This window comes from Rutilus rutilus (assembly GCF_951802725.1).
Source record: "Rutilus rutilus genome assembly, chromosome: 7".
Taxonomy (NCBI): Eukaryota; Metazoa; Chordata; class Actinopteri; order Cypriniformes; family Leuciscidae; genus Rutilus; species Rutilus rutilus.
Window position 1 is genome coordinate 8,355,344 of NC_140221.1, and position 19,235 is coordinate 8,374,578.

Below are 19,235 nucleotides of genomic sequence, written 5' to 3' on the forward strand. Positions count from 1 at the left end.
ACTTCTTGCATACATAACAGTACATTAGAGTACAAAAATATATATATAATTGTAATGAGAGTTAGGGGAAATCGTTCTTAATTTTCATTAAAATAATGTCACAACCCATATATATATATATATATATACAGTATATATATTATGGTTCTTTTCTTAATTAATAATTTCATTCATGTGATGTTGAGGTGAAACCTGACCAGATTTGTGATGTTCTGGACAGATTGTTTTTATTTAAAAAATAAAATAAAAAATGTATACTCATACTCATAACTATGTAATTTTTGAATCTCAGGCAAATGTGTTGTTTCAAGAAAGATTCTTTGTGTAAAGTAGCGCAGTGGAATGCAAAAACAGATTTTTATAGTATAGTAAATTTAAGACCAACACCAAGGAAACAGAAAATAAAGTACAAACCGACCACGTATTGGTTTAAAATAAACATCATGATTAGACTTTATTTAACATCCATTAACATTACAAAAAGGTGCCATTTCACAAGTCCCTCAGCGGTCCGAAAGACCTTCCAGTCAAAAAGTAGTGTCTCATGAAACGGCACTTCCCTCATTCAAACAGCAGCTAAACTCCTGCCACGTCCCGACTAAACCCACACAGATACAAAACACAACCAAGTTAAACGAACAAGCCACAACGACAAGCAACATTAACAAATACTTTATGGCTTTCTGCTATCCTCCCTTTTTGGGTACATGAATGTTTGATTTAGGGCTGAACGATTAATCGCAATTTCCACGTAATAGCACTTAAACCGATTTGGCTTATCGCGATTATGAAATCGCAAAGGCTGCGATTATTTTTTAAGCTCAGCTTGTCGTTGATGTACGGCTCTGTAAACGCTGTGAGTTTGAGTCACTTATAACGTGCATTTGAAAAAGCAACACGCTTCAAACATGAGAAGCATTTATGAACCTCTTGTCCGACAAAAGACGACATTTAATAACATGCTTTTACTCCAAACTCACTTCGTAACGACAGTTGAGCATCCTTCTGTGAGATGATGCGGCGTCTTACACAGAATAAGGCAGTCGTGTGTTTATTAGTCATGTTTAATCAAAGTGTTTCAATCTTCTGTTTATTCAGCTACAGCGATGATGCCCGATAGGGATTTCCTGGAATGACGTGCGTTATCGTACTTTTACGGCGAGGCATGTTTGGCAGCGCCCTCTGGTGTTCATTAAATAATCGCAGCCTCCGCCAAATCGCGTGCGGTTTCATTGCGACTGATTGTGCAGCCCTAGTTTGATTTCATGGCAGCATCAGTATTATACATCGACTCGATGAAGGCTTCACGTGGTCATTGCGTAATTTGTGGACTTTTGCTTTCACGTCAAACTCGCGATGCTGAGCGTTATCGACACGGAGGCTCGGACTGATGGGGACTGGGCCTGTACAGCTGCTGCAATCGGACCGGCCTCACCGGCCAGCCGGGTAACTGTCCTATTACTCTCAGGCCAACGGGCTGCCCGGGGCAGGAGTGAGGAGCGCCAGGCCCTGAGACCCGCGGGTGGCATGAGCGTGAGTCCAGAGGAGGTAGGACTGAAGCCGAGGAAGAGGAAAGAGGCAGCAGGATGGCCGGGGTCAGACCGTATCTGAGCTGGAAGACACGAGGAGGGCCGTGGTGAGCGCTGATGCCGTTGGGACGGGAATCCTTGTGCTCCTCTTCCCTCTTCTGCTCCTCCTCCCGTTTCTTCGCTTTCCTGTCGGGTCTGTTGAACTCCTGGAGCTTCTCGGCTTGAGCGCGGCGGATATGGTACGTCTTCCTGTGGCTTTGAAAAGAATCAAGGAATTCCTCCAGGGGAACGTGGCCCTCCATGAACCTCTCCAGCAACTCCTGTGAAGGTCAAATGACAAATAAACAGGTATTAGAGGGCGGGAAGTCAAGCCGGATTCATAACAAGTGTGACGCAGTTGTCTTTTTGACTCATCATGTTCCAAGGCAAATGTCAAAGCCCAGTTGCATAAAACAAGTTATTTTTACACCTAATATGAACCTTAAAATTACTTTTAGTGGCAAAATCTCAAGCAGTCTGATTGATTCTACCATTTCAAGAAATAATTTTGAGTTAAATAAACCCAGCTGGGAAAAAAAATTGCTTAAAGATGGCTGGTCTTAGCAGGTTTAAGATGGTCTAGCTCTGGGGAAACCCTTAAATATTAAGTATTTATTTGATGTACCCCCTGAGATTTTAAGTAAATATGTGACCCTGGATAACAAAACCAGTCACAACTCGCACGGGTATATTTGTATGGGTCAAAAATGATTGATTTTTCTTTTATGCCAAAAATCATGAGGATATTAAGTAAAGATCATGTTCTATGAATATATTTTGTAAATTTCCTACTGTAAATATATCAAACATTTATTTTTGTGAGTGAATGCAGCATAAATGCAAATGGACAACTTTAAAGGCGATTTTCTCAATGTTTCGATTTTTTTGCACCCTCAGATTCCAGATTTGTCCTATCCTAATAAACCATACATCAATGGAAAGCATGTACCCAATGTACCCATGTGACTGTTTTTGTCCAGGGTCACATATTTTAATAATTTAACAGCACATTCGTATGTTAATTAATGATCACAGGGCAAATAAACAGATCAAATGCTTTCATATTTTGTCATCTTTTTTAGTAAAGGTTTTATTCTGATTTGTTTTTATTATAATGTATTCATATATAACACTGCACGACCAACCTCTCTGTGTTTTAGGAACCCAATCAAATTGCATATAATAATAAAACTAATAATAATAATAATAATAATAATATACCGAATAAATAAAAGACCGAAATATAGTAGTGTTGTAATTAAATTATAATTAAAAAATGAATATTAGATCATAATAATAATAATAATTTTATTTCACACTAAAAGTGGCAATACTAATATTTAGACCTTTATTTCTTGAATTCTTCACTTTCAAAGGTTCAAAACCTAAAGCTTTTAACATTTTCAAGCTTTTATTTTTGCAGCCTTTGAATTGATAATTGCACTGAATAGCAAGAATTGCACATTTCAGTTTTAAATTCGGCCTATTTATTTATTTACATGTTTTCGTGAACCTCTGTTTGGGAAATCTGTTCTACTTTAGTTGATCTCCCATTCTGACCAGCATAAAAGTTCCTAAAACCTCTCTAAAACCATAAAGACTACTTTAGGCTTGTTTAAGATGTTTTTTTGTTTTGTTTTTTACAGCAGGGAAAAATCAATGAATTTAGACATTGTTTTTTTTGCATTGTAGAGTTTAACGCACAAACATGTCTGCACAAATAAATGGCAGGATAATTTTAACATGAGCTCGTGTGTCTACTGAAGCCTCTGCTGGAAGGGGCAGGTGTCTGCACTCTGTCTGTCTCAGTATGGGGGACTGAATAATTAATAAGCCTCGTCTGCACAAACCCACCCCCAAATGTACTCGCAGACAGAACAATAAAGTCTTTTAAGACACTGCCCTTGGCAAACTACACATCAGTGTAGGACAATAACATGCAATGTGTGACTCAAATAAATAAACAAATAAATGAGGTTCCGCAATATGATGTCCTACCCCATCTACGTCACATTGGCATTTTATAATTGCAGGTAAAGCTACCATTCCATAAAGTAAAAGGATCCAAAAGCTATTGCATGCATACAAATATACGTCTTTTAAGTTCCTCTTGTCCTTTCAGAAAATATAAATGTGATTTGTACATTTTCAGAAGTAAAACTTAGTGGTTGCCAAGGCGTTGCGATACGTTTACTCAGATGTTCTGACTGTTTTTAGCATGTTAACATCAGGTTGCTATGGGTGTTCTGGGAAGTGTTGTTACTGTTTACTAAAACTAAAACTATTAAAAATAATTTTCGCTATTTGAAATTAAGCAAAATAAAGTACAAAAACCTACATGAAAAACGTTTAGTTTAGAAAATTATCACACACACACACACACACACACACACCCCCCGGTGATTTAAGTGACTTTGAACATGGCATGGTTGTTTGTGCCAGACAGGCTCAAGGTTTTCTGAGCATTTCAGAAACTGCTGATCTACTGGGATTGTCACGCACAACCATCTCTCGTCATGTCAGAAAGCTTAAATCATCTCAGACTGTTTTCTTGAACATGACAATGAGTTCACAATACTTAAATGGCCTTCACAGTGACCAGATCTCAATCCAATAGAGCAGTCAAATTCAAATGGTGGACCACAGTCCATGTCCGGACCCAGCAAAAGACCAATACATACTGAACAGCATTAAACAATATCAATAAAATTATTTTATAAAAAAGTCAATAAAATTATTTTAGTCAGCTTTCAAAAAGGATCGACACCAGTGCAATGTCTCGCTCTCTATGAGTACGGCTTGTTCAAAGAAAAGAAAAGTTGATAGCGAAAATGGACAGAAAATAATGCATTCATTCTCCCCGCAACAAGTTCAAAACCAATGTGCCTTATATACTCCGAGTCCATAGCGCTCGTCAAAAATGTCAACGTTAAGAACATATTAGCTAAAGATGTGCTGACTTGATGAGGCCATTCAGAATACACAGTGCATTTCTTGAGCTGTGGATAAATCAACAGAAAGCATTGATAATGCCCAGCTTCTGGTATTTGTGAGATTCTAAGATGAAACAAAGAAGGAATTCTGTTGGGTTTAACAACTCTTGACACACACAGGAGGAGAAGACATCCATGAGGCCATCAAAGGGATGCTGACAAAAAAGAGGGATGGATCTGAAGTCGTGGTCTCCGCCATCACAGATGGATGGTGTCTATGATGGCTATGATGACTTACTACTGCACAGCAATGTCAGATGGCTCAGCAAAGGCAAGGTCTTAGAGCGCCTTTGGGCTATTCGGGAGGAGATCAAAGCTTTCCTATCACAGCAAAAGAGTGAAAAGAGTTTTTGGAAGATGTGGAGAAGATGCAAAGAGCTGCATTTTTGGCAAACATTGCATCACATCTTAATGAGCTCGACATTGAGCTGCAGGGATAGAACAACACAGTATATGATTTGATAACAGCTGACCGGGATTTCCAGAAGAAATTGGATCTCCAAGGTGAACTTGTCCACTTCCCCAAACTTTTGGAGCAAACCCAGGGAGAGAAAGATATGACCTGCCATGCTAGCTTCATACAGAAGCTGATGGACAACTTCAAGTCTCAATTTGATGATTTTGTTCTTGAAGGAAAATGCTGCTGATCATACAGAACCCCTTCTTGGTCACAAATGAGTTTCCAGAGGAAGCAAAACAGATCTTCAGATGGGCAAATGTTGCATCACTACAAATGAAGTTGACTGAACTGCAAGAAAATGTGGCTTTGAAAGAGCAGGTTGGTAATTGTGACCCTGCCACTTTCTGGGGGTAGATGGTGTTGGCAGGTGATTTCCAAATAAAGTGATACTACACATCCTGACCATGTTTGGTTTCACATACTGCTGTGAGTCAGCATTCTCCACAATGAACATTATTAACACCAAGTACCACACCAAGCTTAGCAATGAACAGCTGCACCACTGTCTTAGAATTGCACTCACACAATTTTTTTCCCTACAGTTCAAAGTATTGGCAGGAGAAAAAAAAAGTGTAATTTTTCCCATCAGTCATTGATGCGAGGTACACTGAAAAAAATGATTTGTTGAATTGAATCAATTTTTTTATCGTAAGTGGTTGCACACAATTGATTTTACCTACATTTAAACAAATGATTTTGATTTTGAAATGATTTTACCTACATTTGTTTAAAGGGGTCATATAATGACCATCAGCGTCCTTCGGATGAGACGTTAAACCGAGGTCCTGACTCTGTGGTCATTAAAAATCCCATGGCATTTCTCGTAAAGAGTAGGGGTGTAACCCCGGTGTCATGGCCACACACCATTGGCCCTTACCAATCATGGCCTCCTAATAATCCCCTTACATTGAATTGGCTCTATCACTCTCTCTCCTCTCTCCACCTATATCCGGTGTGTGGTGAGCGCACTGGCGCCGTTGTACTGTGGCTGCCGTCGCATCATCCAAGTGGATGCTGCACACTGGTGGTGGTTGAGGAGAGATCCCCTGACATGATTGTAAAGCGCTTTGGGTGTACAGTAGTACATATGAAAGCGCTATATAAATGCCCGATTCTATAATGCCATTTTTGTACAAGTTAATGATTCTTTAGGGTCTAAATGAAAAGTTTGTAATATACTTTAATTAAAAATTCTCTTTAGTATTGTTAGAAAACACTCATTTTACCTGGTCAAAAACAGCTCTGTTTTCAGCACGCCATTTAAGTGCATGCGTCTTTAAATGATAATGAGCTTTGCTCACCCCGCCCCTCTGTTCTGTGGGCATTTTGCCACAACAACACACGTGGATTGTTGCCTTGACAACAGTTGAGGGTATATTTTGGAGAAAGAATGGCAGCGGGAGTCTCTGAGGAAACATCTGTGCAACCATATCAATTTGAACCGGAGTCGGACCCAGAACAAGATGACGGCCCCGAAAAAGTTAGACAATTAAGGCTCGAACAGGACGTTTCTGAATGGTTGGTTAACGTAATGTCACTTTGATCTATCTTTGTGTGTACTGGCAGGGTAAAGTAGTGAGATAAAAAACGCTATGTGTTTACTGATGTATACGTTAGTTCATTGACAGATTGATGTTACAGCTAATGGTCATGAAAAACTTTTTTTCGGTAAATGTAGGCTTGTCAGTGATGCGTAACGTTATCTATGCAGTGTTAGGTACAACTGTCAGGGCTGAAGCACTGACATGAGGTCACGGCAGGAATGTTTCTTAGCAAAACCAGCTTTATACTGACCCTCGTTTATAAAGCAGTCTGGTGAGAAATGATTCGCGCAAACATGAAAGCATTGACGTTGATCATGGGGAATATTCCCTTCGAAAACAAAACTCCCAAAACTTCAGCGATTCGGATTTAGGAACATCAAAATGACTGCTGTGTTCGTTATTAATATTAATATTAACAGAAGAACAGAACACCACAACCGCTTAGACGCCATTCTGCTCCAGCGTATCAACAATGGCGGACTGTGATGACAGCTCGCTCAGGGCGGGTCTGTGTTGAAACGCTGCTGTCAATTAACAATCGTGGGAGGGGCGTCCGACCGTGTGACGTCACACGGTCAGACGGCTCGATTTGAGACGGGGGAAAACATATAAGAAGATTAAAAAAAAAAAACACTGGATGGATTTTTATCATTATATGATGGTTATGAACAGGCACTGCCAACACACACTTCAGTACAATCAACTTGTAAAAGTGCATGTACCATTATATGACCCCTTTAAATGTAGGTAAAATCAATTGTGTGCAACCACATACAATAAAAAAATTGATTAAATTCAACGAACCTTTTTTTTTAGTGTACAACTGGTGCATGCATGTAACAAAGTCTGTGCAGTCAGATTTTTTCCTCTATTGGACTCTCCTTTGCTCTCTAATAAATGTGCACTTAGATATTATTATTATTTATTCAACTTAGTGAAATGCCCAATGCATGTACAACAGTGACTTTTTTGCATACAGATTAATATGCAACCACTTTTGCTCAGATATGTTATCACATGTGCAGTTTATTTTATTTTTGTAAGTGTACCTATTTGTTAAATACTTTTAGTTTTACTGTAATTTCCTATTTTTTCTTGATGCAGCAAGACAAATAGTAATAGCCTACAAGTACAGCCTGTACAATCATGTCCTTAAAATGTGTCTGAATGGTCTCATTTAATATATTTAATAATAGTCCTGAAAACAACTGATCACAAATCATAGTTCGGACAAGTACGGTTGTTACTGTGCTGTACTACAGCACTGATAAATGCCAATATCTATCCGGACCTTTCCCACTAAGGAATTTTGTGTAACTGGATGTTCTCAAATTGTATTTGAATACCCCTGCAATAGAGTACCTTTGGGATGAAAAACAACAACTGTTTTTTGGCCCAAATCCCCATTTCAATGCAAGTCTATGGGATTTTTTTCACTCGTTTAAATGTTTGGCAGGCAAAAATCTCATAGCAAACCTTTTTAAACAAACAAACATGGCAAACACTACATTACAAGTTATTACTTAGGGTCAGGGGTTTGTTGAAATCGCTTAAGCATGAGCAACAGTAATGATGCCTTACCTCAGTGGGGTTTCCCAGTGTAATCAAAAGTAAAATTACTATTGCATGAACACAAAGTTACAAGTATCCAAAAGTTATAAATTCCCCCCAATTTTTTTTTAAACGACTGTTTGTCTTCATGGATTAAGCAGAGCCCTCCGACAGTGTTTCATGTGGTCTCCTGCTGTTTATTAGCTCTTAATAATTCCTCAATCAAGGCATCATTAAAATTTTATAGTTTCATATAACAGCAGTCTATGAACGGTTGCTGTCAGTCCTTTTCCAGACTAATAGAATATGCAAGTCCTGCGGGAATCCACGGCTTTAAACACACGTGTCGTTCTGATGTTTTGTCTGGCACGGGTCCTGCTGAAGTCTGGCTCTCCGTACAACTTACTTACGACGGAGTGAGATCATCAATCAGACGGCAGGGGCATAATGACAAAGTCACAAAGCTATCGATCGGGCCTGTGTGAGGTGGAAGACACAGTGCTTGTTTACAGCTTGAAGACGGATAACCCAACGTGGATCAATCAGACACAGCTGAGGGAGGCTGAGACAACAACAAGAGAACACATATAAAAGAAGTATTTTTCCAATGGCACATGTTGTGCTGAGCTGTTTTAAGCCCTTTGTTGAATAGTCTGTGATGCTAACATATCACGTAATGATTAGCGATGTTCAATTTGTGGACAAATCGTTCTTCTGAGTCAAATCTTTTCCATGAATCCATTCAAATGGTTTGTAAACACGTAGTTTTGAGTCAACAACTCACTGACTCATTGATCTGTATGTGAAACAGTTTTAATAAATAGCATTTTATTAAAATACAAAGAAATTATTTTTTTGCCTTGCTTTTTGCTCTAAATTTATCATTTTTACATTGTTACGAAAGATTTCTATCCATCAAAGAATCCTGAAAAAATCCATCATGGTTTCCTCAAAAATGTTCAACGTTGAAATGTTTCTTGAGCAACAAATATGCATATTAAAATGATTTTTGAAGGATCATGTGACGCTGAAGACTGACAAGTCAGCATTGCCATCACATGAATAGATTACATTTTAAAACATATTAAAATAGAAAACAATTCATTTAAGTTGTACATTTTATATTTCACAATAATACAGTTTTACTGTATTTTTAATCAAATAAATTGACTTTTTTCAAAAACAAACAATTCGTACAAACCCTGAACTTTTGAACAGTAGTAATTTGCAACAAATACCTGAATCCTTTTTTTTAACCCGAAACTGTTCAAAGGAATCGATACGTGCAAACAAGCCTGATTTCCCAATACTAGTAATGAATGTTAACAAGGAACATGAGCACATGGATGAAAAACAGGGATACACAGACATTACAAGGCAAAATGAAAAATGTAATTATATCCATACAAACAGATGAAACCATTTTCATGCTTCTGAGACCATGAGGGCTAATTTTACAACAACTGTTGTATTCATATTGAACAATTTGTACAGTCTATTACTTCAAACTTGTCCTGCACCTGTGCTACAGATGCGAATGACAGCGCAAATAAAGCAACTTCTTGAGTACTATTACTTTAAGCAATCAGAAATGCATTATTTTGCCTGGTGGGCAAAAAAAAAAAGTCTCATAGACTTATATTGAAGAAGGGAATATTATTGAGACTTATTGAGTATAGTATGACTTGGGCCAATAAGCAAGAACACCTGCACCTGCTAATTCCATATAGGTTTAGTTATACACCTACTGTATATCTACAGTAGCAGGAAAAACAATTGAACACCAAGTGAGGAGAAATGTTCTTAATGAAATGTTGGGAGTGCTGGTTTTCCACTTCTGGGACAAACCACAGTGCTGGAGACATGACATCAGCTCTGATGTGTTAGCCTCATCTCTTATTTATAACATGGGCTTTATGGGCTGTCAATGCTTTAAATCATTGATTAGATCACAGATCCATCTTTGTAAGTAGTTTAGAGGTTAGTGGATTTTTAGAGTGGATTTTCACCTTCACGTCACCTTTATATTCAGAGCGGTTCTGTGTAAACAAGGATTGTGTCATGTAGAGTAAGGACTTTCTGCACTTTTGTCAGGCTTTCATTCTGCTTTGTTCTGGTTCAGTTCACAGGGCATGTTCATTCAACAGTGCATTCAATGGTAAAAAATAACATGTCAAAATGTAACCAGTCTTTTGATACGGAGCGGGGAGGGACTGAACATAAAAGACACAGAAAGAGTTTCTGTGGATATAAAGGATGCAAAGGACTTTCAAATCACCTCAGACTGTTCTTCGGCACGTGCAACCTCCTCCTGGAGCAGACTGTGGGCAGTCTGAGGGCTGTGCTTCTCCGTGAGGACCTCTGGAAAAACCACAAACATTTAATCTCAGTCAGTTTCAATTCTCAACATGACACTGGCTCAGAACTGTGAGGAGTGAAAGTTATTTCTATAGATATCATTGTGACTCTGTGGCACCCCAGTTGCCCCACTGCTAAATCTACTGCCCCACGACAACAAATGTGAAAGACAACACAAAATAATGTAGATCATAAATAGACAACCTCCTGTTACATAGAGTAAGTGAATGATTCTTTTGAGCCAGCTGTTTTCAGTCCATTGGTTGAACAGATTCACAAAACGACTCAATCACTCACTACCGAGTTATCATCTCATTTACCAAAATGAGCCGTTATCGATATCTGCAGGGGGAAAAAAGTTTTGCATTGTGTATTTTATTTTGCAGTAATGATATTCACTAATGAACTAAAGGCCCACATGGAAATTTTACAAAAAATTCTTGCATGGGATAAAAAAAGAATTCAGGCTTCATGCTTTGACAGTAGGTGGCGCTTACAGAGAAACAGAAATACAGCAGCACAAAATGGCAGCAGTACGCAAATAAACGTTTCTAACACCAAGAGTACAGAGACAAGAGAGCCGGTTCCGGATTCTTCCTCGGCTATTCACTGTCCATAATGCTGTATACGTGAGCGCCAGCTCTGAGCATGTGACCAAAGGCATTCATCTCATTAGTTGGCCAGTTTTCATTGCAGTGCGAAGGAAAAGTAAACACCTCCTCATAAAACTGAACCCCCCCCCCTAAAAAATACCAGTTATTCATTTACATTTAAAGGTAGGGTAGACAATTTCAGAGAGGCTAGCAATAGCAAGCTAGCTTTGAAAGCATAAGAACTAGTGTTGCACGGTGTACCGATACTTCAAAAGTACCGCGATACTCGGAAATTAAAAACGTCACGATACCTAAATTTATCAGTATCGATACTTTAAAAAAAAAAAAACGCCTTCCTATGGACGTCTGTGTTTTTTTCCTGACGCACACAGCAAAGAACCTGCCGCTGTCAGTGTCATGTGACAAAACACATGTACAAGTGGTTCACGACTCGTAGAAAAAGATGACGCGAGGAGTGACATATGGAAGTACGTTGCCTACCTTGCTCTGTTGCACGGTGCACCGATACTTCAAAAGTAAATCGGAAATTAAAAACGTCACGATTCCTTAAAGGAGTCATAACCTAGTATTACATTGGATACCTACTGCTGTATTATAGTCTTTCAGGCCCTTCTAAAAAAGAAAAGTGGAAAAAAAATAAACACAGACCTACTTTTACCCTTATTTCTGAAGGCATTATTGTCTCGCGAGATCAATGCGATGTTTTGGCTGTCGTGGACGCTCTATATGGCTCTGCACGGCAGTTGAAAGGGGTTGTTGGGACAGCGTCATTAAAAATGAATATCATCCATTGGTCCCTGATAGTTTCGTCCGATTTTGGTGTTATGTTTTTTATGGCAATCAACCACAGAGCAAGTCCGGTGTGCACTCGGTTTCTCCATCTTTCTCGACTGAACTGAATATGAGGGGGCGAGGGGAAGTGTGGGCTTCCTGCTGCGGTGTCCATATATGGTATATCCTACTACCTCATGACGTCAAGAGGGAGCTGAAATCAAAATCTCGTATTTGAGTGCGCGTGCACGCGCGCTGGTTTATTTACCCTGAGGTAAACAAACGCTTCACTTTTAAATATCGGCTTCCCGGCCAGTGTATAATCGTTAGTCGAACATAACATACATTGATTCTCGTGGAAAAGTGAAAATTGCAGGTTATGACTCCTTTAATTTATTAGTATCGATACTTCTAAGAATGACCGTGTTCCAGATTTGTAAGGCCGGCGACACACTGGCTGCGTGTCGTGTCCGTTTTTATTTCGGCTCCCATGTTAACTGCCTGCGTGCGTGACACACGCGTCTGGGCGCAGCTCGAGACGCGCGGAAAACGCGTGCATGCTAGAAATAGAACCGACGCCTATTTTTCAAGCGTTCCCAGGCAAAATAGAATAGGAAAAGATGTTTCTATGTCATTTTGACACGAATACATATTAATAAATGACATTTTGATGTTTGAAAGTTTTGACATATAAATACAATATAAATGTAATTGAAAAAAATATTATCGATTTTCAAATATTGCACCTCTCAATACAGAACGAATTATTCTGTAGCCTATTTTGCCGTCAACACTGCCGACGTTGTTTTTGCTGCTATATATTTATGTTTAACATGAAGTATAGGCCTTCCACAACTCTCTCCCCACATGTCAAATATATCACCAATGAGGCTTATCATATGGTACCAATATTAAACATTGTTTAATATAATCGCTGTTCATATTTTTATTCAAAGTTCAGAATCAAGATAAAGCTCTTATGTTTCTTATGATAACTGAGATAATGCTGCTAAATTTATTCTTATTTTTACCTTGAATGTCATTGCTCTTATTTTTTATATTTTTATATTTCATATTTTGTTCAAATGTTTAATATATCTGCTGTTCATATGTTCATTTATTAGTGTGTTATAGGATTAGAAGAGTAGAATGTCATGGGTTGCCATGAAATTTTTGTTTTTGTCAAAAGATAAAAAAAAATTGTAACACTAAAACTGGTCAACATACAATATTTCTATCTGAACCAAAATCTAAACTCAAAAGGAATTAAGAATAGAATTGTGCAAAGCATAACAGTCCAATGCCAATGAAAGGGAAAAAGACTATATACCATAGTTTTGAGTAACTTTACACTACACATAAATCATTACAATGTTATTATAATAACATAGCATAGATCATATTACGATAACAATCTCATTGGAATCACTTTCAGAATTTTTTTTTTCAAACTGATAAATGATAAAAACATTGACAGCCAATCAGAATCCACCCAGTTTAAAGAGCTTGATAATTTACGGTGACAGATGACATAACCGCAGTGTGCACAATCCACAGAGTTAACAGGTCACCCACTAAGCTGTCAGTCTGTCAAGAGCTGTTACACATTTGAACGTGCAAGCGTGAGCATGAGATTTATGAGCTATGCATACGAGGATTTCCAGAGAATAGCTTAATTTTCTCTGTTCTTCACATAAAGCTATCATATGACTAAATAAAAATCTGAAACATGGTATGATTACACTCTTAAAAATTAAGGTTTTTTATTGGCATCTATGATTCCATTAAGAACCTTTAACATCCATGGAAACTATTCATTCCACAAAAGGTTCTTTATAGTAGTAAAAATGTTCACTGAAAGGTTCTTTGGGGAATTAAAAGCCGCTTTCCGACCGGAGGAACCTTTTCACAGTTCCTAGAACTACTGGCTAAAGTACCCGGATGTCGGCGTGTTCGCACCGCAGGAACTAGGAACGATTTTAGTTCTAGGAACTCCATTTGGAGGAACTAATTTAGGTCCTACTTCAGAGTAGGGTCTAAATGGTCTAAACCAGCACTATAGGAACTACCCGTGACGTTAGTGTACGCTGATTGACCGAACGCACGCGGAACACCAGCACCCGCCATTTTTAAAACAGCTATAATGTAAACACACAGATTATAGCCTATATATTTACTCCAGAAACTAACTATACAAACATGAAAACAGTGATAGATGGGTCTCTAAACCTTTATGCTGAAGAGAAAATCCAACGCAACTTTGAGGGGGCCAAGCCAAACATATGTTTATCTGCCCAGCTAGCAACACTGGACATCAACCACACGGCATAGGCTAATAACCTTTTTTTCATATACTGTCTACTTTCTATAACAGTTCTATCTAATAACATATTAAACAGTACTGTTAGACAGATCGCTAACTAATAAACACAGAGAATGCGCCCATTGTTTGCTCTGGCGTTCTCAGCGCCGCCAAAATAAAGGTCCGTCGCGCCGTCAAAATAAAAGTCACCGTGCTTGCGTCACTCCCTTACCCCTCCTGTCAGTTCCCATGGCCACTTGGCCAGTGCGAACGCAAACAGCAAAACCGAGTTTGGGGGAGAGTAGTTCTTAGAACTGTTTAGAAGTGGACAGTTCCTATAACTAAGTTCCTGTAACTACTTGGTCGGAAAGCGGCTTTTAAAATGGTTCTTCTATGGCATTGCTGTTAAAATCCCCTTTATTTTAAAGAGGCCATATTATACCCTTTTACCGTGTCTTGATTTAGTTTTTAGGGTCTATTACAATAGGTTTTCATGCTTCACGGTTAAAAAATCAAAAAAAAAAAAAAAATCACATACTTTACATTGTTGCAGCACCTCTCTTTTCAGTCTGTCAGTAACGCTCTGGTTAAGTCCTGTCTCTATGAAGCCATCCTTCCGAAAAGCTCAGTGTGCTCTGATTGGTTGGCTGGACCAGTGTGTTGTGATTGGTCAACCGCTTTGAGCGTGTTTCGGAAATGTCACTTCCCTTACCATAACCACGAGTTTAACACACTAACGCAACTTAAACAGGCCTGACATGCACATTCCCGGAAGAAAACTCAAGACTACAAGGGGGAGTTCCGAAACAGTGCACACTGATATAGAGAATAACACCTTTTGGAGTGACTTTGTGCTTTGTAACTTTTCAGACCTCTTCATGCTAAAACAGCAACATTGTAAACGAATGTAAAAAAGCATAATAGGTCCTCTTTAAAAAGTGTACTTTTGTGGTTCTTTTGGTGCACGTTGTAATAAATGGAACATTAATGTACATAAAAAAAAAAAAAAAACTTCAGCTGACAGTGTCCCACTGCACAAACAGATCTCTCAGGGGCTGGTAACTGTGCCAGCACGACAAAAGAACGCCACAACAGTGTGTGAAAACCTATCGTGAGTGTGTTCAGCTGTGAAGAAGCTCCACTGCTTTAGTCTTTGTGTAAAGTGCAGGACTGAAGCTGCACTCAGGTCTCTTTACAGTGTTATTGCAGTGCCCTGAGGGTGAGGGTGGACGCAATCACTTTCTGTTAGCTCATGTCCACTGATGAGAGTGAGGGGCTCGGGACCTCTAAGTGTTGTGCTGGGGTTGCTATGGCAACCGGCAATTATGCTAATGTGCAGATGTGTTGAGTCCACAGGGGATGTGAAAAGCTGAACAGGTCAAGGCAATGACACCATTTGCGCTCCAATAAGCCAGGGCTGCTCAACAAACGTCCTCTATTACAGGACGTAAATGCTCTTGAGAAAATTACTGTGGAGGCACCATGGTACAATGAAGGTATCAGATGGTAATTATAATGGTACTATATGATTATCATAATCTCCAACATTGTTAAAAAAAAAAGCTAATTTTAATTAGGAAAAAATGTAAAAGTACTACAGTAAAAAGTTATTAACTGTACCATTTATAAAGTGAAACATTACAGTATATATCATTTAATTTGAAAAAGTATGAATTGCTTAATTAATAATGGTATGCTTCAATAGAAGAATGGTATTACCATGCCAACGGTTTAGAAATTACACAATTATTACATATAACAATTTTTCTGTGTAGTGACCAACAACATGACAACACCATAATACCACGTCCAAATAGTGGTAATACCATTCTTCTATTGAAGCATATCATTATTATACCATTGCCATTCCATTCTATATATAATCCATTTGAGATTCTCCCACTGACTCATATATGATGAGCTTCACAGATCAATCAGGCACATGCCTTGCCAATAACTCACAAAAAAGCCTTTTATATGTCCTGCTCTCAGAACACGAGTAATCAAAGGCCCACTATGTCACATGCATTAGTGTGTATCTGTATGTTGTGACCCTGTGACTGCAGAGGCATGTCAGCGTGAGCGAGGGGGGAGTGGCACACCACGTGCATGACCCCGGAGACCCACGCAATGAAACGGTAATGGAAGGCGACAGACAGCCAAACAAACACTTGGGGAGCAGCTGTGGGTGACCTACATACTGGGGAGAAACCATGTAGATGTGCTGCGGGGCGTCCGTTCCACGGCAAGAAGACTACTGGAGCCAGAGAAATGACCTGGGGCTTCTGTGATCTCACAGTCACAATGGCTACTGATGGATATGAAGCTAAGGACCCAACACTATTATTGTGACATGTCAGATCCGATCCTCTGCTTGAAGTGGTCACGTGGATCCAAAACAGAAACAAAGGCAAAAAAATAAAAAAATAAAAATTGTTCAGATTTCAACCAATTAGAAGCATGAATGGCCATTCCATGAATGGAATGGCCAATCAGAGAAAGAAAATCATCATTCATCTGAGCTGACCTTCAGAGATCAATAGACCAGAGACAGGTTCTGCCCCCCCCCCCTCTCCATGAATACATAATGCTAATTGATTTCATTGACTGAACACAATTGTTTTGTTCCAAACAAAAGGTCATTTGAGGTCTGACTTTAGAATTCTGTTAGCATTTTTAAAAGAAATGCATTCATATTGAATGTCTCCGGAAGGGGAATTTTTTTATTTTTTTTTCACAGGACAAACCTTGCGAAAAAGAAGTACACTTTAGCATACTTTTAAAAAGAGTACTTACAACAGAAATAACGTAATTCCTAAGAATGTGCTTAGATGAAAACACTTAATTGGATGTTAATTTCAATTAAATGTAAATACTGTAGTTTAAATGTATATGAAATGCAATGAGCTGAACTTCCACTTAAGTACACTTAAGTAGTATGTAATTTCATAATTACCTCTATGTCTTATAATCAAGCACATGCTTTGCTGTGTTAGTCAACACATCAAAATAAGTGTACTCCTTTAAAACTACTTTGAAGTAAAACCTTTAATTTGACATTATTACAATGTAATTACTTATTTGAAGTACAAATTCAATACAATTAAGCATGCTTTTTCAAAAAGGAGTCCTTAAGTGCTGGAGCAATGATGTATTTTTTTATTCTTGTATATCCATATTCAAATTTCTGATCTAGCCAAGTCAGAAGTGTGACAAACGAAAACAGCATGATATATTCATGCCGCACTGCATGCTGGGTACCTTCATAGTACATATGCACAAAACCTACTGTGGAATTACTGTGAAAGTAATGTAATTAATAACCTGGAATATACTGTAATTTCATACTAAAGAATTTAACAGTGTACTATTATATTATCAATTCATATTTTGAATTAGCTTTTATTATTATATTTTCAGTTCATTTGATATGTGCTTTTGTCATTTATACTATTATAATATTTAGAACTAGCTTTTATTGTTGTATTTTCAGTTCATTTTAATTTTAGTTTAACTTTTAGTCATTTTATGTGCTTTTTCTATTTAACTTTAATACATTTTTATTTCAGTTTTTAATAATTTTAGTTAACAATAACAACACTCTATATCAATAGCCTAAAAAAACTTTTATTGCCGCTTCCAGTGGATGTAAATTTACCTGATTTTACTTGCTCACAATCAGTTAATAACCTACTTTTTTTGTTCCAATAAATAATATTTTTTGCCATGCCAATAAAGCCTTTTGAAGTGAATTGAAACCTAATTATTTTGATCTAGCTAGGTGAGTATCCTAATTATTGTGTCAGTAAAATATGCATGAGCATGCCTCTAAGCACGAGATATTAGCTCGAGCTCGTGAATGATTAATTGAGGATAAATGAAAAATGAGAAAACAGATTCTCCAAGTCTTGAGCAGTGAAAAGGACTTAGCATGCAAGACTCAGTGGACCAGTACATTTTTCAGCGCTACACACCCTGTCAACCCAAGTCACATGTCAATGGATTGGACTCATTACTATGCACGGAAGGAAAGTGCTATTTACACAAGGACTTCTGACAGTGTAAAGCAACCTTGAAACGCAACACTTTTTGTTGGTGGCGCAAGCTAATGCTGCTGTGTCATCACATCATTCATTCATTCAAGAATATTTTCACTTTCTATAACTCACCTTTTCTCTCTATGAATAATGCTGTGTACTGCCACAATGATGAACGGTATACAAGTACAAGAGTGACAACTGTTTGGAATAATTGATTATCTGAAATTTATTCCACACAGTTTAGTTCACATTGGCTTCGTTTAATGGGATTCTTGGCACAACTAATTCTAATAGGCTTGATAAATGTGTGAGCATATACACAGGGAAAGTTGAAACGCTCTCTTCTCTGCAAGCGTGTGCGCACACACTCCCTCACTTCCTGTCAAAATAACAGAACGGTGGGTGTTCTTTTGTGGTCTTTACAGATAAATACCACCGGCTGCTTTCCTGTCATCAGAATGAAAGGAAGAACTTCAGACGGCGTATGTGCCCCGTTGGGTTTGCACGCGAAAACCTGCACATCACATCCTCTAAAAGGCTAGTTCAACCAAATCTGTATCAATCAGTTTGTTGTAAAACACACAAAAAAAAAAACTCTGCATGACAGGCATCAAAATGAATCATAAAAGCAGTCCATATGACTCATGCACTATATTCCAAGTCATTATTCACCGATTCAGGAGAAAGTCATAGTGGTTTGGAACAACATGAGGTGGAGTAAATTGTAAATTTTCACACTTCTCCTTGATCAAACTGCTTCTGCACAGCAAAATTCTGTTCAAGTGTCACTTCTGATGTAGAATCAGAGGGGAAAGTACACCAGCGCCCTTCTGAAGAATGTACTTGTGGAGGCCTTTTGTTCAGGTTTTCCTCGGGTCAAAACAGACAATGTGAGGACGCCACGCAAGCCCAAACACAGGGATACAGGTGCCTGAGGAGACCTTTCTGGCTAATTAAATGCTTGACAGATAGGTCAACACATGTTTTCTTCCAAAAAAAAAGAAAAAAAAAATGGCAACGCACTCAAAACAGAC

The 19,235-nt window shown here is 38.3% G+C and overlaps 1 protein-coding gene across 1 annotated transcript in view; it reads right to left on the reverse strand.

Annotated features, from left to right (window-relative positions):
- Positions 1 to 428: 428 nt before the first annotated feature.
- vps37d (VPS37D subunit of ESCRT-I) overlaps positions 429 to 19,235 on the reverse strand; it is a 41,370-nt gene continuing 22,563 nt past the window's right edge. Inside the window, exons 3-4 of the mRNA XM_084413755.1 lie at positions 10,395 to 10,477; positions 429 to 1,849 (exon numbers count right to left, since the gene is read on the reverse strand). Coding sequence (XP_084269881.1) covers positions 1,367 to 1,849; positions 10,395 to 10,477 — 566 coding nt within the window. The 3' untranslated portion in view covers positions 429 to 1,366. The remainder of the gene's footprint in view (positions 1,850 to 10,394; positions 10,478 to 19,235) is intronic.